Raw genomic sequence first — 25,789 nt, 5'->3', positions numbered from 1 at the left:
CGCTGACTATGTGCAGAGCTCTGGACTACACTCTCGGAATGTTCAACTGGGCCACAATGACGGGTTCACGGTCTAAACCGGGGAGACGGACGGCGGAGCCAAAGAGAACAAAACAAAACAAGCCCACATCATCAAGATAAATAGAGTCAAGGAGATATACACCTCATTAACAAAATAAATAGGGTAATAAATAATATGTACAAATGAGCACAGTACTGAGGGGAGGGGATGGGGGAAGAGCAGAGGTGAGGAGGGGGAGCAGAGGGAAACGGTGGGAGCTCAGTCTGGGTATAGAGAAGTAGTGTGGCTTAGTGGAAAGAGCCTGGGCTTGGAAGTCCGAGGTTGTGGGTTTGAATACTGGCTTGGCCACTTGTCAGCTGTGTGAGTGTGGGCAAGTCACTTCACTTCTCTGTGCCTCAGTTACCTCATCTGGAAAATGGGGGATGAAGACTGAGCCCTACGTGGGACAACCTGATTACCCTGTACCTACCCCAGCGCTTAGAACAGTGCTCTGCCCATAGTAAACACTTAACAAATACCAACATCATTATTAGTATTATTATAAGTAGTTTTTTACCCATGCTGGGCATTTTAAAGCAGTGAAAAATTACACTCTTCTCCACCCAGTGGGTTACGGGGGTGAGAGAGAGGGTTATCCTATCAAGATGTTGGGATAGAGACTGTGTCCACCCTGATTGACCCAGATCTATCCCACTGCTTAGAACAGTGCTCAACACAAGAGTAAGTGCTTAACAAATGCAATAATAATCATATGTGGAAAGGAAGTGACATTACGCACATTTCATTCTTCCCAACGGGGTCGTCAGCGGGGGGACAACAAGGCCAGATGCCTTGTGCGCCATCGGAGCGCTCCTGAGCCCAGCTCCTCTGTGCGCAGATTGCGTGCGTGGGGAAGAAAAGGTCGTAGCCCCCAGGGCCAGCTGGCCGCCTGCCTTCTCCAGGGAGCCTGCCTCTACTGCTTGCTCATCTATCTCCGTCCCTACTGTGGCACCTACTCACTTAAGCCCGGACGCACTTGGCTACAGCCTGGGCCCGGGAGCCAGAAGGCCATGGGTTCCAATCCTGGCTCCATCACTTGTCTGCTGTGTGACCTCGGGCAAGTTGCTTCACTTCTCTGGGACTCTCTAACTTACCTGTAAATCGGAGATTGAGACTCTGAGCCCACGTGGGGCAGGGACTCCCGTCCAACCCCATTTATTTGTATTCCCCCTGGCGCTAAGCACAGTGTCTGGCACATAGCGCTTAACAGATACCACAGTTATTAGTTATTCTTTCCACAGCGCTTATGGATAATAAGGGCATAATCAAGATATTATTGATATATTATATTGATATATATAGATATATTGATATATTATTGACTGCCTCCCCTTCCTGTAATTTACCATTAATGTCCATCTGCCTCTCTTGGTTGTAAGCTGTTTAGGAGCGGGGATCACGCCTACTAACTCAACTGTTCTCTTCCAAGTGCTTAACTCAGCGCTCTGCACCGAGGAAGCACTCGGGAAATACCATCAATTTGCCTTCTTGATTCCTCCTGACTTGAGAGCAGGAGAGAAGGCGGTGGAGAAGACCCCTCTCCCCTGCATTCAGTCTGCCGGGTTTATTGAGTGCTTACCGTGTGCAGGTCACTGTACTGAGTGCTTGGGAAAGCACAGCATGACACTAGAGTAAATGTAGTCCCCACCCGCAGTGACCTTACAAACTAGAGAGGGAGATAGACACTAATATAAATAAGTAAATGGCCCACTAGGAGTGCCTTTCCTTGTAATGAAGTGGAAAATTGGCCCAACCGGGCACCGCTACCTTTCTCTCCCCTGCTCAGACGGTGAGCCCCACGTGGGATGGGGACTGGGTCCGACCTGGCGATGTTATAGGCAATCGGTCCTATTTATTGAGTGCTTACTCTGTGCAGAGCATCGAATTAAGTGCTTGGAAGGTCCAGTTTGGCAATGAAGAGAGACAGTCCCCGCCCACCCTGGGCTGATATCTACTCAGGCAGTTATTAGAGCTAGCATGCCGCTAAACATCACCATGAAGCACCTGCCCTGCCCTCTGGGCCCTATTTATCTATTTCCCTAGAGATCTTAGCCTCTGCGTCAGCAGGCGATTGGTTGGGCGGGTAGAACCGGGCTGCATTTTCTGTGTTTCTGCTTTCCGGCATAGCCGGGTTCTGGGGCATAGAGAAATTTCATTTTCTCTCTAACCCGGGATGCTGGGATGAGTCGGTATCCACAGCTGCTCCCTTGAAGGAGAAACTCGTCCCGAACGATGTTCTGTCAGCTGCTCTCAGAGGGTTCAGAGAACGAAAGTATGACGTGAAGGGGACTAAAGAAGGCTTCCCAGGCATCTGAGAGAGGCACGGTTTTTGGCCTCCGGTCCCAGGCTGCTCTGATGGATGCGTGAGGTGCTCTTAGCTGACAGGTAAACCTGGGGAACTGCCCCAACCTAGCACTTAGGTAATCCTGTCCCGGAGGGGTTCAGTCCTATTTATTAAAGATTTACTGTGTGCAAAGCCCTGGACTGAGCACTTGGGAGAGCCCCTGTAACAATCAACAGACACATTCCCTGCCCACAGTGAGCTTCCAGTCCAGAGGGGTCACGCAAGGCCCAGCCTGGCTACTGCTTCTCAGCCGAGATAGGCTTATCACTCGGAGAGGGTTGGGCTTTCTGTAAACACCGTTTCCCGAGTGCTGACCGCGTGCAGAGCACCAGGCGAATTCTTCCAAAAGTCCCCACCCGCCCTGGAAAGGGGAACTTTCCTGACACTTGTAAAAGCGTGGTTGTGGTCAGCCGGGCTTTGCTGCAGATCATGTGGCGTTTAAGAAAGTCCAGGGATCCCTGAATTGTTATAGTTCCTCTCCTTGGAGGAGCTCCAAGTTCTAAATAATAACGATTACGATAACTCGGTTATCTGTTACATGCCCAGGGCTGAACCGAGCATGGGGCTAGATGCATTAGGGTAGATACTAAGCACCCGGGATAATGAGAAGAGGCACGGCCCAGGGGCAAGACCACAGCTTCTAGTCCAAGCTCCGCCACCCGTCTGCTGCGTGACCTCAGGCAGGTCAGTTCACAGTCTCTGGGCCTCTGTTACCTCCTCTGTAAAATGGGCCGTGAACCCCAGGTGGGACGGGGACTGTGTCCAAACCAGTTACCTTGGGTCTACCCTAGCTCTTGGCCCATAGTACGCGCTTAACCAAAACTATAATTATTGTCCACGGTCATCAGCCCAGACATGGCCCCTCTCCTTTATGGGACTTCCCAACTAAGTAGGAAGGGAGAACAGGTCTGGAATCCATGTGTCTGGAATCCACGTTTTACAGATGAGGAAACTGAGGTCCGGAAGAAGTGAAGCGGCATGCCCGAGGTCATGTGACAGGCGGGTGGCAGAGAAATGGGGATTGGAACCCGGGTTCTCTGACTCCCAGGCCCATGTACTCTTGCCATGGGGCCACACCACTCTGAGCCCGTGTTCTTTAAATATCCGATTGGGTCAGGTCACCGAGGCTGGAACATACTGTACATGACTGTTTTTCTCCACCTGCTCCCGAAAGAATTAGTGAATCAGAACGTTTCTAGGCTGAAAGCTTCTCACTCCATCCGTGGTATTTATTGAACACTTACTGTGTATGGAACACCGTACTAAGCGCCTGGGAGAGTACACTACCCTTGTTCAACGCGATCTTTTCCTTCAGGGAACTAACGGTTGATCAGGGGAGCCAGGCGGTAATATAAATAAAGGCAGGGAGAGAGAAACAGTGTGGAAGCAGAGCGGCCCAGGAGAATGAGCTTGGGCCAGGGAGTCGGGAGACCTGGCTCTGAGCCTCGTTCTACCACTTACTGCTGCCCTTGTCCTTGGACAAGTCACTTCACCTCTCTGCGGATCAGTTTCATGGTTGGGAGAATGGGGATTAAATAACCATTCTCCCTCCCCTATAATCCAAGAGCCCCACCTAGGGCAGGGGTTGGGGCTCATTGGCTTGTTTTGTTATCGACCTTAGTGCACAGTAAGGTGCTTGGCTGCTTGGCACCTAGGGAGTGCTTCCTGAAGCCCACCATTATGACTAATATTACCGTCATTATCATTTTAGGACTGTGTCTCTAAGCACTGGGGAGTCGGGGAGCCAGAGAGTGGCTAGGGCTGGGAGCGTCCTTGGGGACTTCTCTTGTTCTCCCAAAAGTTGCAGTCGGGGGCGGCAATAAAACCTCGGTGCAAAATCCTTTCTTAGACCGTCGACCCCGTCATCATGTCACACCCGGCTGACACCCAGAGAAGTCTCCTACAGTTTGGCAGCTGTAATCCAGGGCTCAGGCAGCGTCAGACTTCAACTCTCGGTTTCCGAGTAACGTTAAGGCAGGCGCCTAGTCATCTTTACAAAGCCGGCAGAGGAGCGGGAATGGCGGAAGGGACCGTCGGTGGGCCTCATGACTCTTGTATTGACATTCTCTCTTTTCAGTTTCAAGACCACGTGAAGACCTGTGGCAAGTGCCGAACACCTTGCAAATTTCAGGTGGTCGGCTGCTCCGAAATGGTAAGTGGCATTTTATGGTCGGAACCAGCTGAGGGCGTCAGGAGGGATCGCCTCAGGTCCTTTTAAAATGCTGTCATCGGAAGTGTTCCCCAAGGGGAATCTAAAATAATAATAATGAAGATGGTATTAAGCCCTTACCGTCTGCGGGGCACTGGGGGAGATACAAGGTGATCAGATTGCCCATGTGGGGTCTTCGTCCTCATTTTCCAGCTGAGGGAAGTGAGGCCCAGAGGAGTGAAGTGACCGGCCCACACAGCAGACACGTGACTGGGATGAGAACCCACGACCTCTGCCTCCGCAGCCCACGCTCTTTCCACTAAGAAGCCACACTGCTCTCTCCTGTAGGACCCCGTACTGAGACAAATCGTCAATGGATTTCTGATTTGAAATGTCAGATATCAGGCAACGGTGGGCAGCAGCTTGGCCTGTTGAAGTCAGATCCTGGGGTCTGATTCCCACCGGACTCTTTAGCCTCTGTGTGACTGTGGGCAAATGGTGTGGCTTCTCTGTGCCTCCGTTACCTCATCTGTCAAATGGGAATGAAGATTGCAAGCCTTACAAGGGTTATGGATTGGGTCCAACTTGATTAACTTGTATCCACCCCAGTGCGTAGCACAGTGCCCAGCATTGAAGCAGTTTGGTCTAATGGAAGGGGCATGGGGCAGGGAGTCAGAGGATCTGGGTTCTAATCCCCGCCCCACCAACTGCTCGCCGCTGACGCTTAGTTTTCTCTATGCCTCAAGTAGCTGACCTGTAAAATGGAGATTAAATTCTTCTCCCTTCAGTTTAGACTGGGAGCCCCATTTGGGATGGGGACTCTGAGTGCAACCTGGTAGAGATGTATATCTACCCAATTTTAGAACACGCTCAGCACAAAGAGAACACTAAAATCATCGTTTAAAAAAAAGAACGCAAAACAAAAAACCAAATACCATACAACAAAAAATGTAAAACCATGACCTGTTTTTCTCCTTTTTGAGGGACAAATTAGTAAAGCTAGGAGATTCACTAAAGAATATACTTATTGCCCCAGAACCTCCTTCTCAGCCTTTCAGACTCGTCATGGAATTCCCTGTGGAATAAGCCCAGTGACCTTTCACCATTCCTTTAGAATTTGTACTTAGAAAGTTTCTGAGAGGGAAAAGGCTATCCCCTTCAAAAATGAAATGGTGTCTCCGTAGAAAAAAGGAGAAGGGCAAAATCTGGTTACATTCTAAGGTAGACCTTGTCCTGGGCATCCGGGTCACTTAATTGTACGTTTCCTCACTACTATTTTGACCGGCTTTATTTCTGGGGGAAAAACTGGCCTAAAATGACCAAGGGGATGCATCTTTTATTCACTTCCACCCTCAGCCCCACAGCACTTATGAACATGGGCCAAATTTATTTGTATTAATGTCTGTCTCCTCGCTCTAGACTCTGAGCTCGCTGTGGGCAGGGAACGCGGCTTCCAAGCGCTCATTACAGTGCTCTGCGCACAGCAGATGCTCAATAAGTAGGATGGATTGATCGAATGACGGATTAAAGGGTCCACTCCGGCCTGCCCTCCTCCTGAGCGCTTAGTTCAGGGCTTCTGCATGCAGTAAGCTCTCAGTAAATATTTTTGATCGTTTGGTATCAAAGGCCCAGTTCAGGAGCCGAAGACCCCACAGACCGTAAAAGGCTATAAACTCTTGGGATGCTCTGCGTTTCTGTGGCAACAACAGTATTTGATAAGCGCTTACTGTGTGTCAGGCAGTGTTCTCAGCGCTGGGGCAGATACAGGCTCATCAGGTTGGACCCGGTCCCCATCCCACGTGGGGCTCACAGGCTTAATCCCCATTTTACAGATGAGGAACCTGAGGCCCAGAGAGGTGAAGTGATTCACCCTAGGTCACCCAGCAGACCCACAGAGGAGCTGGGACTAGAACCCGGGTCCTGCTGCCTCCCAGGCCTGGGCTCTAACTACTAGACCATGCTGCTTACCTTCAGCTCCGGTGGTGCAGGCCCCAGCTTGGGAGTGTTTAAAAGAAAACAAAACAACCGAACAAACTCAAACGGAGTGAGTGGTTTCTCCGACGTGACAGTTTTCATCCTAAAATACTAGTTCAATCCCCGTTCTCCCTCCTACTTGGACCTCAAGCCCCATGTGGACAGGGACTCCATCCAAACTGCTGATCTTGTGTCCACCCCTGTGCTCAGGACAGGGCTTGGCACAAAGTGAGCACTAATGATGATGATGATAGCAATAATTAGTAATAATAATAATAATAATAATAATAATCCCCCCGTGGCCCTCCTGGCTCCTGTAGGTGGAGAATGAGAAGCTGCAGGAGCATGAGAGTCAGTGGATGACCCAGCACCTCTGCATGTTGCTGAGCTTCGTTCTGGAGACCAAGGCCCAGCACGGGGACATCAAGAACATCCTCGGCTTGGGGCAGGGCGATGGGGCCATCCCGTTAACCAACTCCTTTGCCAATGGGCCCGAGCTGGCCCCCTTTGCAGAGCTGCTGCAGAGGTGCGAAGCCCTGCAGAGGAAAGCAGTCACCTTTGAAAACATTGTCTGTGTATTGAACCGCGAGGTAGAAAGGGTATCCATGACTGCCGAGGCTTGTAGTCGGCAGCACCGACTGGACCAGGAGAAAATTGAAGCGCTTAGTACCAAGGTCTGTAGCGTTGGGGCTCTTGTTTTCCTGTTGGGCATCTGCTGGTTGGTGGAAATGGGGGTTGGGAACGGGCCTGGGGGGTGTGGACATCGGCTCCCTGGCATCCCTCCTGCCACTTGTCAGGAAAGACTCGGCTGCCGTGACTTCCTTCCGTGGGAGCGCAGGACTTCTTTCCCCTCTTCCTCTCTGCAGTTCCAGCTTCCGACTGTACCATTCGTATTCAATTGTTTCCATCCCTCACGGTTTTGCTCCAGCTTTTCCCCCCTCTGGTGTGGCTGTGCCTGAGTGGATTATGCTGGATGCTCTGTTGGAACTGAGTGAAAGTTTAGAGCAGGGAAAATGGGTCCAGGGTGGGGGGTATGTTGGTTTCTTCCTCTTTTTTGCATTTTTCTGGGGTACCAAATTGGGGTAAAGTGTCTCCTGGAACCTGCTCCCAATCTAACGGGGACAACGATCAGGCAGCCTCATTGCCCATTGAGGGCGGAAGGGCTGGGCGCTTGCGACCGTCTCTAACCGTCAGGTCCAGCAGCTGGAAAGGAGCATTGGTTTGAAAGACCTGGCCATGGCAGACATGCAGCAGCAGATCCACGACATGGAGGCTTCCACGTACGACGGGATCTTCATCTGGAAGATTACAGATTTTTCCAGGAAACGCCAGGAAGCTCTAGCCGGCAGGTCTCCCGCCATCTTCTCCCCAGGTCAGAATCTAGAAACGGGCCGATAACTGGAGTCGGGGATCGCCCCGCTCTTCCACCCCCTCCCGTGAATTTCTCGGGTGGACCTGAAGAGTGGGGTGCTGAGATTGATATATGAAACTCAAGTGGGGGCCACGAATGAGATGCTTGACTTCTTATCCCCTATGCCCCAGTCAGTCCATCAGTCGATGGTATTTATTGAGTGCTTACCATATGTATAGCACTGTACTGAGCACTTGGGAGAGCGCAGTATGGCATAGTCGGGAGAAACGTTCCCTCCCCTTAAGGAGCTTACAGTCTCGGGGGGAGGCACATGAATATAAATATATAAATTAAGATCTGTACAGAAGTGCGGTGGGGGAACGGAGGGTGGCGTGAAAATCGAGCATCTAAAAGGTACAGTTTGAGGGCGTCAAAGATGCAGACATTGAGGGGGGTTGGGAGAAGGGGGCTTAATTGAGGAAGGGCTCATGGAGGAGTGGAATTTCACTTTGAAAGTCGGGAGGGTGGTGGTCTGTTGGATGTGGACGGGCGAGGGAGTTCCAGGCCAGAGGGAGGCCGTAGAAAAAGGCATCGAACTTTGTTTTGAGAGGGAGTACTGACTGATTCAGACTTGGCGTTTGTCTCTGCCCTGTTTTTTTCTTTCTGAATGGTATTTGTTAAGTGCTCACTACGTGCCAGGCACTGTACTGAGCACTGGGATAGATTCGAGATCATCGGGGTGGACAGAGTCCGGGTCCCACGTGGGGCTCACAGTCTTAATCCCCATATTCCGGATGAAGACACGGAGCCCCAGAGAAGTGGAGTGACCATCCCGAGGTCACCCAGCAGAGAAGTGGTGGAACTGGGAGTAGAACCCAGGGCCTCTAAGTCCCAGGTCTGGGCTGCTTTCACTTTTCACTTATGGGAAGCAGCATAGCTCAGTGGAAAGAGCTCGGGCTTGGGAGTCAGAGGTCATGGGTTTGAATCCCGGCTCTGCCGATTGTCAGCTGTGTGACTGTGGGCAAGTCACTTCTTCTCTGGGCCTCAGTTACCTCATCAGGAAAATGGGGTTTAAGACTGTAAGCCTCGCATGGGACAGTCTGATTACCCTTTGTCTACTTCAGTGCTTAGAACAGTGCTCTGCATATAGTAAGCACTTAACAAATACCAACATCGTCACTGGGCTCTGCCACTTATCATCTGTGTGACTGTGAGCAAGTCACTTCACTTCTCTGGGCCTCAGTTCCCTCATCTGTAAAATGGGGATGTAGCTGTGAGCCTCACATGGGACAACGTAATTACCGTGTATCTCCCCAGCGCTTAGAGCAGCGCTCTACATATAGTATTATTATTATTACAAGGCCACACTGCATCTTTACACTTAGAGGACAACTGACACTTTCCCCCTCCAAACAAACTCTACTAGCCTCGACCATAAAGAGAGAAATGAACAAACCCTAGTTGCTGATGGCAACCTGCCGGGAAACAAACCCTCTCTTTCAGGGGGAGAGCAGGATGTTCAGACCCCCAATTAGAAAAGCCCCAAGTCCCTGAGGGGAAGAATGAGGATCCGTTCGGGAAAGAGGTGGATAGCAGGACCAGTTGGCACAGCGGGAGCTCGATTCAAACGGGCCCCATTTAAAGCAGCCTGCCGGGGGGCTCCTTTCAGTGGGCCACCAGAGACCCACGAGTCGGGTACACCGAGTACTTCCCGAGTGGGCGGAGCATGGCACCAGCCCCTCCTTGTCTTGACTCACACTGCCGAGTTGTCTCCGACCCATGGCAAAGCCGTGGACACCTCTCTCCCAGAATGCCCCACCATGGTCATCCCGCTGGTGGATCCACAGAGTTTTCGTGGTGGAAAGGCAGAAGTGGGTGACTGTCACGTCCTCCCGCATGGTAATCTCGAGTCCCTGCCCTTGACCCTCTCCTGGGCTGCCGCTCAGATGGCCCACCACTCGCCGGCCACCAGCCAATCTAGCATGGAATAGGCAGGCCTCCCTTAGACTCTCTCTCCTGTAGTCAAGATCGGTAGAGGACTCTCCGGTTGAGACCCTGAGGGGGCGGGGCTCTTAATAGAATTGTGTAAAATTACTGATGTTTGTTGTTGGAAATGAGTTTCGAGAGTCGCCTCCCAGCTGGCTGCCTTCTCTGTACCTTATTGGCCCTCCTAGGGTGAGCACACTAGCCTCTCCAGCCCAGGGCTAAATCCAAAGTGCCCTGGGCCCCCAACCTTTCCTATCCAAGCTCTGGACTGTGAGCCCGTCCTTTGGGCTCTAAGCTTGTCGTGGGCAGAGAAGATTTCTGTTTATTGTGCTACTGTACTCTTCCCAAGTGTTAGCCCACTGCGCTGCACACAATAAGCGCTCAGTAAATACCCCGGACTGACCGGCAAGCCAAGGGGATCCAGGCTTTCTGGGTCCCGTGACATCATAATAACAATAATGATGATGATGGTATTTGTGAAGCGCTTACTGTTCTGAGCTATAGGGTAGATACAAGGTGATGAGCTTGTCCCATGTGGGGCTCACGGTCTTCATCCCCGTTTTTCAGATGAGGGAACTGAGGCACAGAGAAGCGAAGCAACTCGCCCAAGGTCCCCCAGCAGACTGGCAGCAGAGCCGGGATTAGAACCCACATCCTCTGACTCCCAAGCCTGGGCTCTTTCCACTGAGCCACGCTGCTTCTCAAATCATGGTATTTGTTAAGCCCTTACTCTGTGCCAGGCAATCTCCTAGTGTTGAGGCAGATAGAAGATAATGGGGTTGGACAGGCTCCCTGTCCCACTCAGGGCTCACGGTCTTAATTCCCGTTTTGCAGATGAGGGAACTGAGGCACAGAGAAGTGAAGGGACCTGCCCAGGGTCACAGTGGACAAGTGGGGGAGCACAGGATTGGAAACCCTGACCCTCTGACTTCTGGGCCCGTGCTATATCCACTAGGCATGCTGCTTCTCATGTGGCTTAGAAGGAATATTTTTTCAGATGGCAAAGCACCGTGTTGTTTAGTCCTCTGTTGTCCAAAATCTCCGCCATTCAAGGAACTCTGCTTTCTTTTGAATTTGGCTGGTCTCCCCCTCCGACTCTCACTCCCCAGCATTGAATAGAACAATGTTCAGTGATGACTTTCAGTTGAAATATCACTTTGAAACACGGTACTGAGGGGAATATATCAGATCTGCTCCTTGGAACAGGTAGGTTTCTGAACATTTTTGGTATGGAAATCTCATGGTTTTTTAATATTTTAAAAACCCCTTTTAATCTAGGGAAAGCAGGAGAGACCTTTAAAAGTTGAAAGATTTTTTATCTTTATTTGTCTCACCCTCAGCCCCTAGTGCTTAGGTACTAGGAAAAGCAGCCTGGCCTAGATGAAAAAGCCCGATCCTGGAAGTCAGAGAACCTAGGTTCTCATCCCGGGCACCACCACTTACCTGCTCTTTGATCCTGGGCAAGTCACTTCACTGCTCTGTGCCTCAGTTGCATCATCTGTAAAATGAGGAATTTTGGACTGTGGTCCGTATGGGGACAAGGGCCCGTTTTCAACCCGATGATCCTGAATCTACCCCCAATGCTCAGAACAGAGCTTGACACACAGTAAGTACTTAACTGACACCACTAAAAAAATCTGTAATTTATTAATATGAACGCCTAGCTTCGCCTCTAGACTGTATGCTCCTGGTGGGCAGGGTATGTGTCTTCCACCTCTATTCTGTTGTACTCTCCCCAGCACCTAGTACAGTATGATTATTATTATTAATAATCAAACTTATTGAGCATTCACTGGGTGAAAAGCACAGTAGTAAGTGCTTGGGGAGAGTACAATATGATATCACATCCCCTACCCAAAGGGAGCTCACAGTCTAGTGGGGGAGACAGACATTAATATAAATAAAAAGATATGTAAATAAATATTCTGCGCACAGGAAGTGCTGATTAAAAACCATTGGCTGATTGATGAAAGGAGAAAAAATAAAAAAAAATAAATTGTGGTATTTGTTAAGTGCTTACTATGTGCAAAGCACTGTTCTAAGCGCTGGAGGATACAAAGTGATCAGGTGTCCCACGTGGGGCTCACAATTTTAATCCCAATTTGACAGATGAGGTAACTGAGGCACAGAGAAGTTAAGTGATTTGCCCAAGGTCACATAGCTGACTGAAGGCGGAGCCGGGATTAGAACCCTTGACCACTGACTCCCAAGCCCCCACTCTTTCCAGTGAGCCACATCCAGATTTATGTTAATATATAAGTTAAAGTTACTCCTTTTGGGTCTGATGACATTTTGCTAAGATATGTACCTATTTCATACTTAATATGGGGAAAATAATATCATTATTTACTTCTCTTTAAAGAAGGCAGTTGATAATAATAATTGTAATAATCATTTTGGTATTTGGTAAGCACTTACTATGCATCAAGTGCCGTCTTAAGTGCTGGGTAAAATAAAAGGTAACAAGGTTGGACACAGTTGGAGGAAGTTCCAGCCCCGAGGTAGGACGTGTGAAAGGGGTTGGCGGAGAGACAGACGAGATCAGGACACAGTGAGCACGCTGACGCTGGAGGAGGTGAGGTAGAAGGGGCTGAGGTGACTGAGTGCTTTACAGCCGATGATAAATAGTTTCTATTTGATGTGGAGGCGGATAGGCGCTCACTGGAGGTTTCTGCAGAGAGAGGAGATAGGGACTGAATTTCTTTCTTTTTTTTAATTTTTAGAAAAGTTATCAGGGGAGTGGAGTGAAGTCTGTACTGGATTGGGGAGAGGGAGGAGTAGGGAGGACAATGAAAAGGCTAGGCGGTAGTCCGGGTGGGATAGGATAGGTGGTTGGCTAAGCACAGTAGCTGTTTGGAGGGAGAGGAAAGGGTAAAATTTAGTGATGTTGTGAAGGGTCAGTTCAGCCCCATTTGGGGACGGATTGAATGTGTGGTTTGCCTGAGAGAGATGGGTCCAGGGCAGTGCCAGAGTTACCGGTTTGTGAGTTGAGAAGATGGCAGTATTGTCTACCATAAGGGGAAAGACAGGACGGACAAAGAGTTCTTTGGCAGACGTGTTCAGTTGAGGCTCTGGGTGAACGTCCAGGTCGAAGTGGCCCGAAGACGGGGGGGGAGAGGAGGGAGGTCAGGGATGGAGACGGAACACATCGAGGTGGTAGTTGAAGCCACAGGAGCGAATTAGTTCTCTGAAGGAGTGGGCGCAGGTGGGGGGACCTGGAACCGAGCCTTAAGGGGGCTCCCCACTGTCAAAGGGTAGGAGACAGAGGAGGAGACCGAGAAGGAACTGCCGGAGACGTTGGGGGAAAATCAAGAGAGAATAGTGTCTTTGAAGCCAAGCTTGGACGCAGTTTCTAGGAGAAAGGGGGTGGTCCACAGTGTTGAAGGCAGCCTAGCGGTCAAGGAGGATTAGGAGGGAGAAGAGGCTGTTCGATTTGGTGAGAAGAAAATCACTGGCTACCTACCAGTGATTGAAGTGGGAGGAAACTGAATTGGAGGAGGCAAATCAATAATGGGAGGAGACAAGTGGAGACAGTGGGTGGAAACAACTCTCTTCAGGAGTTACTTCTCTCTCAAGACGCAACATGACTTAGCGGATAGAGCACGGACCTGGGAGGCAGCTATTAACAATAATAATTTTGGTACTTGTTAAGCGCTTACTATATGCCAAGCACTGGATCCCTGAAGCCCAGAAAAGAGAAGTGACTTGCCAGCCTGGGGCAGTGGATAAAACACGGGCCTGGGAGTCAGAAGGATATGGGTTCTAATCTCGGCTTGGCCACTTATGTGCTGGGTGCCCTTGGGGAAATCAATTCACTTCTCTATCCCTCAGTTACCTCATCTGTAAAATGGGGATTGAGACTGGGAGACCCCATGGGACGGGGACTGTGGCCAACCTGATTTGCTCGAGTCCACCTCAGGGGCACTGGCACTGGCACGTAGTAAGCGCTCAACGAACACCACACTTCTGAAGGTCACAGAGTGGTGGAGCCGGGATTAGAACCCAGGTCCTCCTAACATCCTGGCCTGTGTCGGGTCTGGGTTCTTTTCTGAAAAGAAGTCTGGATATTAATGGCAGCAGGGAGAGGGGGCGGTAACCGGAGGGAGCTGTGAGGCAGAGGGAGGGTTTTTTCAAGCTATGGGTTTCGAAACCTTGTTTTGAAGCGGTAGGGAAGGAGCCTGAACAGTTGAGAGCCATCAACTAGAGAAGAGAGGTGCAAGAAGTTTAATAAGGTAGGAAGAGGTGAGGTCAGAAGCACAGGTGGAGAGGGGTTGATTTTGAGAGGTGGCAAGAGATCCTGAGATCCTGCTGGGAAGTTTGGAAGATGGTGGAGGCAGTTTGGGGACTGGAGGGGAAAGGGTGGTGATTTTAGGGCGATTACGCCTGATGTTTTTCGTTTTGTAAAGTATGTGACCAGGTCACTAGGGGAAAGAGATGGCGGGGGTGGCGGGGGAGGGAGAAGACATTTGAGAAGGAAGACGAAAGTCTGGAACAGCTGGTGGGCGGTGGGAGTGAATTTAGAAAGACGTATTTTTGTAGGGCAGAGGAGAGGGCCGAATTGAAGGAAATGAGAGTCAATTTAAGGTGGACATGGTCAGACGGATGTCTGGCTCCCCCCCACCCGGCAGCACTCCCGTCTCGGGCAGAGAAGCAGAGGAAGCGGACTGTGGGAGTGGTCCAAATTCACAGATTAGCGATTCGAGATAGCATTCAGTGGAGAGGGCGGTTGTCGGCTCTGGCATTTCCTGAGATGAGAGAAAGTAGTACTGAAGATGGAGACCCAATTGGGCACAATAGATTTAGCATATTGGAGGAAGTCAAATAACAATAATAATAATAATAATGTTGGTATTTGTTAAGCGCTTACTATGTGCAGAGCCAGGGTAGATACGGGGTAATCAGATTGTCCCACGTGAGGCTCACAATCTTAATCCCCATTTTCCAGATGAGGTAACTGAGGCCCAGAGAAGTTAAGTGACTTGCCCACAGTCACATAGCTGCCAAGTGGCAGAGACGGAATTCAAACCCATGACCACAATGATAGTATTTGTTAAGCGCTTACTATGTGCCGAGCACTCTTCTGAGCACCGGGGCAAATACAAGGTCATGAGGCGGTCCCACACGGGGCTCACAGACTTCATCCCCATTTTCCAGAGGAGGCCACTGAGGCCCAGAGAAGTGAAGTGACCTGCCCACAGTCCCACAGCTGACAAGGGGTGGGGCCAGGATGAGAACCCAGGACCTCTGACTCCCCAGCCCGGACTCTTTCTGCTGAGCTGCGCTCCTTATATGCAGCTTCTCAAGAGAATGGAGGTGGTCTCCATGGGGGAATGGGGCGGCGGGGTGGGCGTGTGTAGGAAAGAGAGCAGGTGAGGAGGTCGTGGTCTGAGAGAGGAATTTCAGAGTTGGTGAGGGGAGGGAAGCAGCGTGGCCTAGTAGATAGAGCAATGGCCTGGGCATGCTCACTTCACTTCGCACTTCACTTCTTAGTGCCTCAGTTGCGTCATCAGTAAAATGGAGATCAAGACCATGAGCCACACGTGGGTTGGGAACCATGTCCAAACTGATTACCTTGTTTCTACCCCAGCGCTTAGAAGAGTGCCTGGCACCTAGTAAGTGGTTAACAATACCATAAAAAAAAGTAGAGATTGAACAGTAACTAGAGATTATATGGTCTAGTGGGCACTTAAGCGGGTGAGTGTGTGACGGATGGGTGGAGCAGGAGTGGACGGTGGATGGAAACGTCTGTGTGGATGTTTGAAGTCCCCGAGGACACAGAAAGAGGGGGATGTGAGAAGGGGATCAAAATGGTTCAGAGTTGGAAGGAGGAGCTGGGGAGTGGTAGACAATAACTAGAAATTGGAGTGGGTGGAAGAGGCAGAAAAATATGAGCTTTAAAGAAAAGGAAAGAGAGGGATAAGAGAGTAACCTCCAGAATCACAACTAACTCTTAAAAATCCACGTTTCTCAACCAGGAACTCCACCTTCATGCGATAAGTGCATCCTCTTTACCTCCTCTCAAACAGACTGGATTTTCCCACTCATTTCATAGGGCAGATTGAGAACAGGCCCGAAGGGTTTGTACTCGCATGAAATGAGAATTGCCTTTAAGGATGTGGGAAAGGTCAAGTGAAATTTTTCCATCATGATTCATGCTACTCAGGAATTTTGAATGAAGCACTTGGTGAAGAATTGAATGTGGAAAGAGTTGGGTGGAGAGGCTACCACGTTCATGTATCCATTGTTGCAAATGTTGAATCTGATTTTCTCAAAAAACCTCACGCTCAGGGCAGACTTTTTTGGTATTGCAGGGGAGTTGTGTTTAGCCTGGACTTGGCCTCTTTATCTAATATGATCAGATTACCTTAGCGCCTAGCACACAGTAAGAACTTAACAAAATATCACCATTATTATTTTTATATGGGTCGTGTAAGCACAAGGAGAGAGAGATGTTGAAGATCTTGGGCAACAGAGATTAGTCGGGGCAGGCTGCGAGCCCTAGAAAGAGTGGGTTATTAGGGATTTGTGCATTTTTTAATAACTTTCTGAGTGGTTTTGTTTTGTCTTACTATTTCCACAGCTGACCCTTACTTCCAGGTTTATTGCCACTTGAACCAAACAGCATTCTTTGTTTCCACACCCTGAAATTAGCTCATGAACAACATGGCATCTCCATGAATACTCCCTTGGATCTTGGGTCCAGGGTCTTGGCCACCCTGGAAACTGACTTCACAAACAACTTTTACCACAACCTCTCTGGGTGCTGGCTATCCTCTTTTCTACTGCTTTCCCACAGTCAGTTGAATTGAGCATTTAGAATTTTATCCCTAGATTGTATAATTCTTTAGGAATCCGGTTCTGCCTTTTGCCTGTGACCGTGGGCAAGTCACTTTGCTTCTCTGTGCCTCGGTTCCCACATCTGTAAAATGGGGATTAAATACCTAGTCTCCCTCCTCCATAGACTGCGAGTTGTGTCCTACCCTGTCGGCTTGTATCTCCCCCAGCACTTGGAACAGTCCTTGACACAGAGTAAAGTCTCAACGAACACAATATTAACATGGACAATACGCAGAAGAATCCACAAAAATCCCCTGGGGGGGATTTTTAGTTTCCATCCTGGAAGGCTGAGTGTAGAGAGAAAGGAAAAAGATGATGGATGATTTCTATCTACTGAGAAGCAGCGTGGCTGGCCTCGTGGAAAGAGCCCAGGCCTGGGAGTCAGAGGGCCTGGGTTCTTATCCCAGCTCTACCAGTTACTTATGGCATGACCTTGGACAAGTCACTTCTCTTTTCTGGGCCTGATTTTCTTGATCTGTAAATGGGGAATTCAATCTCCGTTCTACCTCCTCCTCAGAGTGTGAACCCTATGTGGAATGGGGTCAGTTTACGACCCCATTAACTTGTAGTAATCCTGGCATGTAGAACACTGCTTTGCACACGGTGAGTGCTTCACAGATCACACGGTCGTTGGTATTACTGGTCATTTTTCTTCCCCTGCCTCTCCCCCTCCTAACTCACCTCGCTACTCTCTTACTCAACCCAGATCACACACTTCACTCCTCTACTACCAACCTGCTCGATCTCGATCTCGTACCTCGATCTCGTCCATCTCGCTGCCGCCCTTTCACCCACATCCTGCCTCTAGCCCAGAACACCTTCCCTTTTCGCATCCGACGGGTGATCGCTCCCCCAACCCACCCCCTTCAAAGCCTTATTGAAGGCCCATCTCCTCCAAGAGGCCTTCCCTGACCGCCCCCTCCTTTCCCCTTCTCCCACTCCCTTCTGCGTCGCCCTGACCCACTCTCTTTATTCATTCCCCTTCCCAGCCCCGCAACACTTATGTACATATCTGTCAACTACTTGTTTATATTAACATCTGCCTCCCTCTCTACATTGTAAGCTCATGATGGGCAGGGAATCTGTTGGTTACCTTGTCGTGTTCTCCCAAGCACTTAGTACAGTGACCTGTTCGAGGAAGCGCTCAATAAATACGATGGATTGGACTGGTCCGGCCTAGACGCTAGCCCTCCTTTGGGGTTTCCAGACAAGGAAAAGCCAGGTTGGTCCAGAGCTCAGATAGAGCCAGAGACAACCGTAGGGGAACAGAGTCTGGTTTGCCCTCTCCCTACACGCTCTCTTGAGCTTCGCATGGGTAGTTACAGATACGCTTTTTTTCCCTCTCCGCCCCTCCCCATTTCATAGCCTTCTACACCAGCAAGTATGGCTATAAGATGTGTCTGCGAATCTATCTGAATGGGGATGGCACCGGTCGGGGGACTCACCTCTCCCTCTTCTTCGTGGTGATGAAAGGACTGAATGACGCACTTCTCCGCTGGCCCTTCAACCAGAAGGTGAGCCTGCTGCTGCCCAATGGGCCTCTGGTGGCCCCCTCCCCAGCTGTGACTTCCTAGGTCAGGGATTACCAGGCTGTCTGTCATTCGGGCCATTGGTGGTGCTTAGTGAGCACTGGGGAGAGGGCAGTACAACAGAGTCAGTCAGTAGACACGACCCTTGCCCACTCTGGGGGGATCTTCGAGTCTGTCGGGGGAATTTTGGGCTCTGGGCTCGGGGGGACAGGCATTAAAATAGATTAGGGGTATGAGAATTAGAAAAGAGGGAATACAGTTTTCCCCGGGGAAAGTAGGGTTTCTTAAGACAGAACAGCATTAATGACAGATGATCTAAAACTAAAAGCCTAAAGTACAGTCATCAACAAATTCCACTTGTCAGTGGCTCTGAAACAGAAATTCCTTCGTCTATCGACAAGCACTGACTTTGGCAAATCCAAACCTAAGCCATCAGATCAAGATCTGACCAGGCGTCTTGGCTTTTATTTTTCACCCTGTTTCTTTTCTTCGTTCCACTTGTGTCCCACCCAGCCAGAAAATAAACATTTCTCCTCCCCTTCCCAGTTCTTTTCCTCTAATAATGATGGGATTTGTGATGCGCTTACTCTGGGCCAAGCACTGTTCTGACCACTGGGCAGGGGCAGGGGGAGATAAAGGGTTGTCCCACGTGGGGCTCACAGTCCTAATCCCCATTTTCCAGATGAGGTAACTGAGGCCCAGAGTCACCCAAAGTCACACAGCTGATGAGTGATGGAGCCAGGATGAGAACCCAAGACCTCTGCCTCCCAGGCCCGGGCTCTTAATAATAGTAATAATGTTGGTATTTGTTAAGCGCTTACTATGTGCCGAGCACTGTTCTAAGCGCTGGGATAGACACAGGGGAATCAGGTTGTCCCACGTGGGGCTCACAGTCTTAATCCCCATTTTACAGATGAGGTAACTGAGGCACCGAGAAGTGAAGTGACTTGCCCATAGTCACACAGCTGACAAGTGGCCAAGCCGGATTTGAACCCGTGGCCTGTGACTCCAAAGCCCGTGCTCTTTCCACTGAGCCACGCTGCTTCTCAGCTCCTCTCCTACCCTTTATATAATAATAATGTTGGTATTTGTTAAGCTCTTACTGCGTGCAGAGCACTGTTCTAAGCGCTGGAGTGGATACAGGGTCATCACGTTGTCCCAAGTGAGGCTCACAGTTAATCCCCATTTTACAGATGAGGTACCTGAGGCCCAGAGAAGTTAAATGACTTGCCCACAGTCACACAGCTAACAAGTGTCAGAGCCAGGAGTCGAACTCATGGCCTCTGACTCCGAAGCCCAGGCTCTTTCCACTGAGCCACTTTACATCTGCCCTAACCTCAAGATCCTTCCTAGGTTAGGGTTGTTGGAGAAATTTTAGAAAGGATCTTGAGAGGTGTGGGCTTCTGGTTTGAGAAAAGCCCGGAGAATGCCTATTTTTTTTTTTCTGGATGGCAGGCTTAGAAGGATTTAGGCCTGTTACAGCAGTAGGAGGAAAAGGGGAGGAAGAGATGGAAAGGGATCACTGGGTGGGGGCGGAAGTAATAATGATACTATTTGTCAAGTGCTTACTTAAGTGCCAAGCACTGAACTAAGCACTGGGGTAGATACAAGATGATCAGAGGAGTAGCATGGCCTGGGAGTCAGAAGGACCCGGGTTCTGATCCCAGCTCCGCCACTTGTCTGCTCTGTGACCTTGGGCAAGACACTTAACTTCTCTTGGCCTCAGTCACCTCATCTGGAAAATGGGGATTAGGGCCGTGAAGCCCCCTGTGGTCCATGGCCTGTGTCCATCCAGATTATCTTGGCTCTACCCCAGTAGTTAGCAAAGCACCTGGCCAGCGCCTGCCTGGCACTTAAATACCATTAAAAAAACCCAACTAAACAGATCAGCATAGTCCCTGTCTAACTTGGGACTCAGTTTAAGTCGGGGGGAGAACAGGTATCAGATCCCCATTTTACCGATGAGGAACTGAGGCTCAGTCCTCAGTATTTATTGAGTGTTTTCTGTGTGCAGAGCGCTGTACTGAGCACTCGGAAGAGTACAACACAACAATGTAACCGACACATTCCCTGCCCACAGTAAGCTTACAGTCCAAAGGGCAAAGTGATTTACCCAAGGTCCCACAGCAGGCAACGGGCAGAGCCGAGTCTAGAACCGAGGCCCCCTGACTCCGAGGCTCAGGCTCTTTCCACTTGCTCGTGATGGGGAGGATGGTGAGAGGCTGATGTGATTTTTGCAGTCAGAAGCAGAAAAAAGGGAACAGCAAGGAATATTTTTTGCGTGTGGCCAGCCTGGAGAAGCTGGGGGGTGGAGGGGTTGCTCGCGTTTTGACTAGAAATAGAAAAGAAGCAGCATGGCTCAGTGTTAAGAGCCCAGGCTTGGGAGTAAGAGGGTGTGGGTTCTAATCCCGACTCTGCCACCTGTCTGCTGTGTGTCCTTGGGCCAGCCACTTCCCTTCTCTGGGCCACGGTGACCTCATCTGGAAAATGAGGATTAAGCCTGCGAGCCCCATGTGGGGACCAGATTCTCTTGTATTGACATCAGGGCTCAGAACAGTTCTTGGCACATAGTAAGTACTTAATGAATTATTATTGTTGTTGTGGGTTTGAGAGCTGGGATGAAAATCCAGGGTTCCTGGGTTCCAAAGCCATGCCTTCTCCTGTGACTGTCCAGCCGCGCTCGGGCGGAGGTGACAAAGCAAAGGATTTTTAAGGTTGAGGTTTTGCCAGATCTCCAACAGTGGGTGAGTGTGGGTGTGTCCGTGTGTCAGCTAAAGGATAAAATGAGCATGGATTACACACAGGAGAATCTACCAGTCGTGGCGAGGTTTGTTGGAGGCATTGGAAAGATGGCTAGGAAGCAGCATGGCCTGCTGGAAAGAGCCCGGGCTTGGGAGTCCATGGACCTGAGTTCTAATCCCAGCTCCACCACTTGCCTGCTGACTGCCCTCGGATGAGTCACTCCACTTCCCCGTACCTTACTCTCCTCACCTGCAAGGTGGGGAATAATCCCTCTCCCTCCTACTTAGACCGTGAGCCCCATGTGGGGCAGATTGTTTCCCACTGCATTATTTCATCTCTTCCTGAGGGCTTGGAATGGTGCTTGGCACTTAGTAAGTGCTGCAACAATAAGAGTAATATTAACAAAGATGTTACTGAGGAAAAACGCTCCATGTCACACCTCAGTGTGTGAGCCCCCGTGCTCACGGTGGCCTGTGAAGAGCCTCTGGCCGCATCCCGTGTGGATGAGAACCTCGGGTAGGAGTTTGGAAACGGCAACCCAAAAGACAGCTGGCCTTCCCCGACTTGCCCGGCCGAGAGAAGGGAATCCAAGGCCAGGCTGGCATTGCAGAACGAGGGTCGGGTTTTGATGTTTCCCACTCTCCTCTCCCTCGGGCCCGTAGGTGACGTTGATGCTGCTGGATCAGAACAACAGAGAGCACATCATTGACGCGTTCAGACCGGACATGAGCTCATCGTCTTTCCAGAGGCCCGTTAGTGACATGAACATTGCCAGTGGCTGTCCCCTCTTCTGTCCGGTTTCCAAAATGGAGTCGAAGAATTCATACGTACGCGACGACGCCATCTTCATCAAGGCCATCGTTGATCTGACGGGCCTCTAACAGAGCCCGGGGCCGATCTGCTTCAAAATGGCTCAGACGGGGCCTAGGCTGTAGGGCACGGGGGGGCGCTCAGAGTTGTTGGGCAGAGGTCTAAGGCACGGGTGGCTAGGAGGGAAAAGAGCCCTCGCCCACCCACCCCACCCCCACCGAGAGGGGGTGAACTGAGAGGAAATGTGACCTTAGGTGGACCTCTGGACTGCTGGCTTGAGAGACTCTGGCTGCAAGTCTCCAAGCGGTGCTGAGGAGCGGCTCCATCAACCGCCAGCACCCCTGCCAGCTCTGGTCCTCGGGGGACTCGCACAAGGGACGGAGGAGCTGCTGGTGGGCCGTGGGGCAGCGGCCAGATGGGCCAGGGTTGGCCGGGTGAGAGCGACACGGCGGAGATTTCTTTGGAGCTGTCGTTCGGTGAGCCGTTCGCCCTGCAGGCCCCGAGAAAACATGGGAGCAGAAGGAAGCCAGACCAAGCCAGAGGCTGTCCGGCTCACTGGGAGAACGGCTACCCACTGCCGGTGGTGGGAGGGACTTTTTCTTTTTTCCCCTTCTATCCCGGGGCGCGGAAGCTGGTGCCCCCTTCATCCCAGCATTTCGTTGGCTGCCTCTGACCCAAGTAGGAAATCCAATTGGCAGCTGGGTCTGGAGAACTGGCAGGCCCCAGCAGAGCTGCACTGCCATGTGCAGTAGCAAATTGAGAGAGACCATTGAGCCTTAGGAGCTTTTTGCCTTCGGTTTTTCTAAGCAAGTCTGGCCCATTTCGAGGCAGAGCTGACCAGGCAACAGGCGGCTCCGTCCCTCCTCGTGGGCTCAAGCCCACTCTGGTGATTCTCGCAGGCTCAGGTAAGGACCAGTGTCAGCCTCGTCCTGTTTTTTGGGGGTGCGGGGTTGGGGGTAGGGAGGAGGAGCCTTCCACCCACTGGACTAGCCCAGCATCCTCGCGTGGTTCTTCTGGGGTCAGAGACCCTCCCTCTCGCCCGCCAGGAAGAACCAAGGGCTGGTGCTGACCCCAGGCCTGCAGTGAGAGAGACCAGGCCCAGAGAGTCTTCAGTTCTTGATTCCTGAGCTCCTTGCTGGGCACAGGACCCTTGGATTGTCATCTTCCCCCCAGGGGCTGGAGAGCAGGCCACCATTGACCACTGGGCTCTTGGCAGGACCCCAACTCCTCACCGGACCGAGGAGCAAGGTTTCCTTTGGCAGACAGCGGGCCTCATACTTCACCGCCCGCCTCCCAACCTCCCCCCGCGTGGAGCCCCAAGGGCTCAGACCTCCACCCCAAGTACAGAACTTCCACGCCCGTATGTGTAAGGAAGGGAAGGGCTCTGGGCCGGGAATTCCCCCCACTGTCTTGCCGCTTCCTTCCTTCTTCCCATTCCCCAATCTGAACTCGATCCCAGAAAGTGCCTTAACAAAGTAACCACAGAAGCTAAATGCCCCAGCCCTTCCTCCGTGGGAACCCCTCCTTACCATCTGGTAGTTCCCCAGCCATGACCTTAAGTGTCTGAAATGCCCATTGTTGGGGAAGCACCCGGATTACTGCTCAAGTAGGTCTTCCCTGGGACCACTGGCTTCTTTTTTTGGTCCAGCAGCTTCCACAGGCCCACTGCCATTAGGAGGGAGAACGAAACTGCGAATTGGGCCCATTTCATGGGCCTGCCACTCAGGTGAATGAGAGGAAATCCAGGGAGGCAGCCAGATCTGAGGGGCGCTGGGGGGTAAAGAACCCTTTGCTCCCGGAACAAGGTGGGGATAGGGTAGAAGAAGACTGTGGCCATTTCCTGGACAAGGAGAGGAGGAACCTCAAGGAGCAAACCAAGAGCTTGTGAGGGTGACCATGCCCCCACCCAGCTGGGGTCTGCCACAGTGCAGAGCTCTGGAGCCCTGGTCGCCCACACTCAGCGCTGCAAGAATCTCGCAGTGGTGGAAGACAGCTTGGCTTGGGTTCTCTTATCAGACAGAACTCCCTTTGGCTCAAAGGAAGTCCTGTGTGGGTATCTTGGGGGACGAATGGAGTCCATGTGCGTGTGTACGCACCCTCGGGAAACAGCCTGGTGTCCTAGCACACCTTCCAACTGCTTTCTGTAGCATTAAAAAAAACCCATCACCGTTGCACACTCCTTTTCCTCCCTGACCTCATGGCTGTTACTGGGCTGGGAAAGTACCGAAGCTGTTGTGCCAGGCAGCTTAGAAATGGATCATCCCTTCCCACCTGAAGCGGTGGTGGAAGAACAGACTTTCCATCCTGCCTGAGCAGGTTCTGGGGAGGGAAGTGTGAGAGTGTGTGTGTTTCGGGGTGACACCAGAGAGGGCAGGAAGCTAACCACTTCCCTGGGCGGCTGGCTCCCACTGCTTCAGCAGTCTGATATCAGGTAAATCGAGCCACATCCTGGATAAGGTGTGTTGCAGGCAGGAAAAGATGGCATCCATCACACAGTTCCCCAGCCACTCCTTCCGAAACAGAGATACCAGCCCTGCCCCATTTCTTCTTTTGAGGAGAAAGGAGAGGGGGCGATGGGGGAGGTAAGACCTGCTTCTACTGCTAAACTCCCATCTCCTACCGGCTTGCTTTGCTTGAGCCCAGACCCCCATAAGCGCCTCCTCACTGCACCCCGGCAAAGGCGGGGGACACCCCCCCCAGCCCATTGCTGCAGCCTGAAACCCAGGAAATCACTCTCCTCCAGTTAGATGGCCAGCTGGTGAGGGCATCTCTTCCCCCTGCTGCCCCCGTACGCGTCCAAGGCCGAGACCGTAGAAGTGCTTGAGTATGGTTTTATTCAGTGGTGTGGTTAGAGACCAATGCTCTTTGGCACTAGAGAGTGCTGCATGTGGTGTGACTTGCGGGTGCCCCTTGGGCCCAGCCAGAAGGAGCTGGGAGGGGCAAAGGAATCGGGGTGGGGGGGAGGGGGCGCTACCTGTCCCCCCAAAGAGGCTAATGCCCATCTACCACCTAAGGATAAAACGAGGAAAAGGGCAGCTGCTTGTGCTCAAAATAAGTTAGGGATGAAGAATGTGGGGAGAGCCCCAACTCCCTCCTGACGCAGCATGGGGGTGAAGGCAGGGTTGTTGTTGAACCTGCACAGATGAACGCAATGTTCCGGATTTGCTCGATGGCAGCCCTGGGATCTGGGAGAAGGAAAGAGTCCTGAAAGTCCACCGTCACTCTCACTTAGACGGTGCAGAGTTTCGGCCTGATCCAGAGGCCTGGGACAGATGGGGCTCTGTATCAGCACAGACTTCGAAAACGCTCCGAAGCCTGGCCCATTCTAGTGAGAGCATGGACTTCTCCCGGGGTTCCAACTGAACAGCAGTCCTTTTCAGATCGAAGATACGGCCGAAGTGGGTGGGCCGCAAAGCGTTAAACCTCCACCCGAGTAAAGAGACGGGTGCCATGGTGAAACCAAGGTGAAACGAAACCCCACCGGGGCTGGCCGCGGTGTGTAGGGAATCCGTCCAAGCGGCTTCTCCTCCAGTGGGGCCACCGCAGACGGACGGAAGACGGAGGGTTTGGAATGCTTGTAGTGCTGAGGAACATGAGGCAATCACAGAGTTTGGAGCACCCGTTGGTCTCCACCCTCCCGCCTCCCCAGGACCAGGCCAGAGCTTCAGGGAACCTCAACTGAAGACGAGGCACCCATCAGCCGACAGTTGCCATCGGTCACATGCAGGTGACGGAAACCCATCTGCTACCTGTCCCGGTCTTAAATGTTCCTCCCCTTTTGAAGTCAGGAGGGAAGGGAGTGGGGGGGCAGACGGGGGTAGTGGTTTCTGAAAGCAAAATCCTCCCCTCTGACCCCACAGTTTCACGCAACATGCCAGGAGCAACTTCCAAACTTAGTGACAGCAGCACTGGGAGTAAGCCGGGGGCCAGAAGGTGGGTTCCGAAAGGCCCGGTCACTTACGGTCCGACCAACTTCCGGCTGAGCCATTCCGAGGGGACAAGGGACT

The 25,789-nt window shown here is 51.4% G+C and overlaps 1 protein-coding gene across 4 annotated transcripts in view; it reads left to right on the top strand.

Moving 5' to 3' along the window:
• Positions 1-23,961, top strand: part of TRAF2 (TNF receptor associated factor 2) — an 85,844-nt gene extending 61,883 nt beyond the window's left edge. For 3 of the 4 annotated variants that reach the window (XM_029056501.2, XM_029056500.2, XM_029056507.2), the window contains 5 exons: positions 4,482-4,556; positions 6,848-7,201; positions 7,722-7,899; positions 18,067-18,215; positions 21,635-23,961. In XM_029056501.2, the coding sequence (XP_028912334.1) occupies positions 4,482-4,556; positions 6,848-7,201; positions 7,722-7,899; positions 18,067-18,215; positions 21,635-21,853 (975 nt within the window). In that variant the 3' untranslated portion in view covers positions 21,854-23,961. The remainder of the gene's footprint in view (positions 1-4,481; positions 4,557-6,847; positions 7,202-7,721; positions 7,900-18,066; positions 18,216-21,634) is intronic. The other variant, XM_029056506.2, reaches the window with a different exon arrangement.
• The last annotated feature ends 1,828 nt before the right edge of the window (positions 23,962-25,789 follow it).

This window comes from Ornithorhynchus anatinus, chromosome Y3, assembly GCF_004115215.2.
Source record: "Ornithorhynchus anatinus isolate Pmale09 chromosome Y3, mOrnAna1.pri.v4, whole genome shotgun sequence".
Classification (NCBI taxonomy): domain Eukaryota; kingdom Metazoa; phylum Chordata; class Mammalia; order Monotremata; family Ornithorhynchidae; genus Ornithorhynchus; species Ornithorhynchus anatinus.
This window is presented reverse-complemented; position numbering and strand designations above follow the sequence as displayed.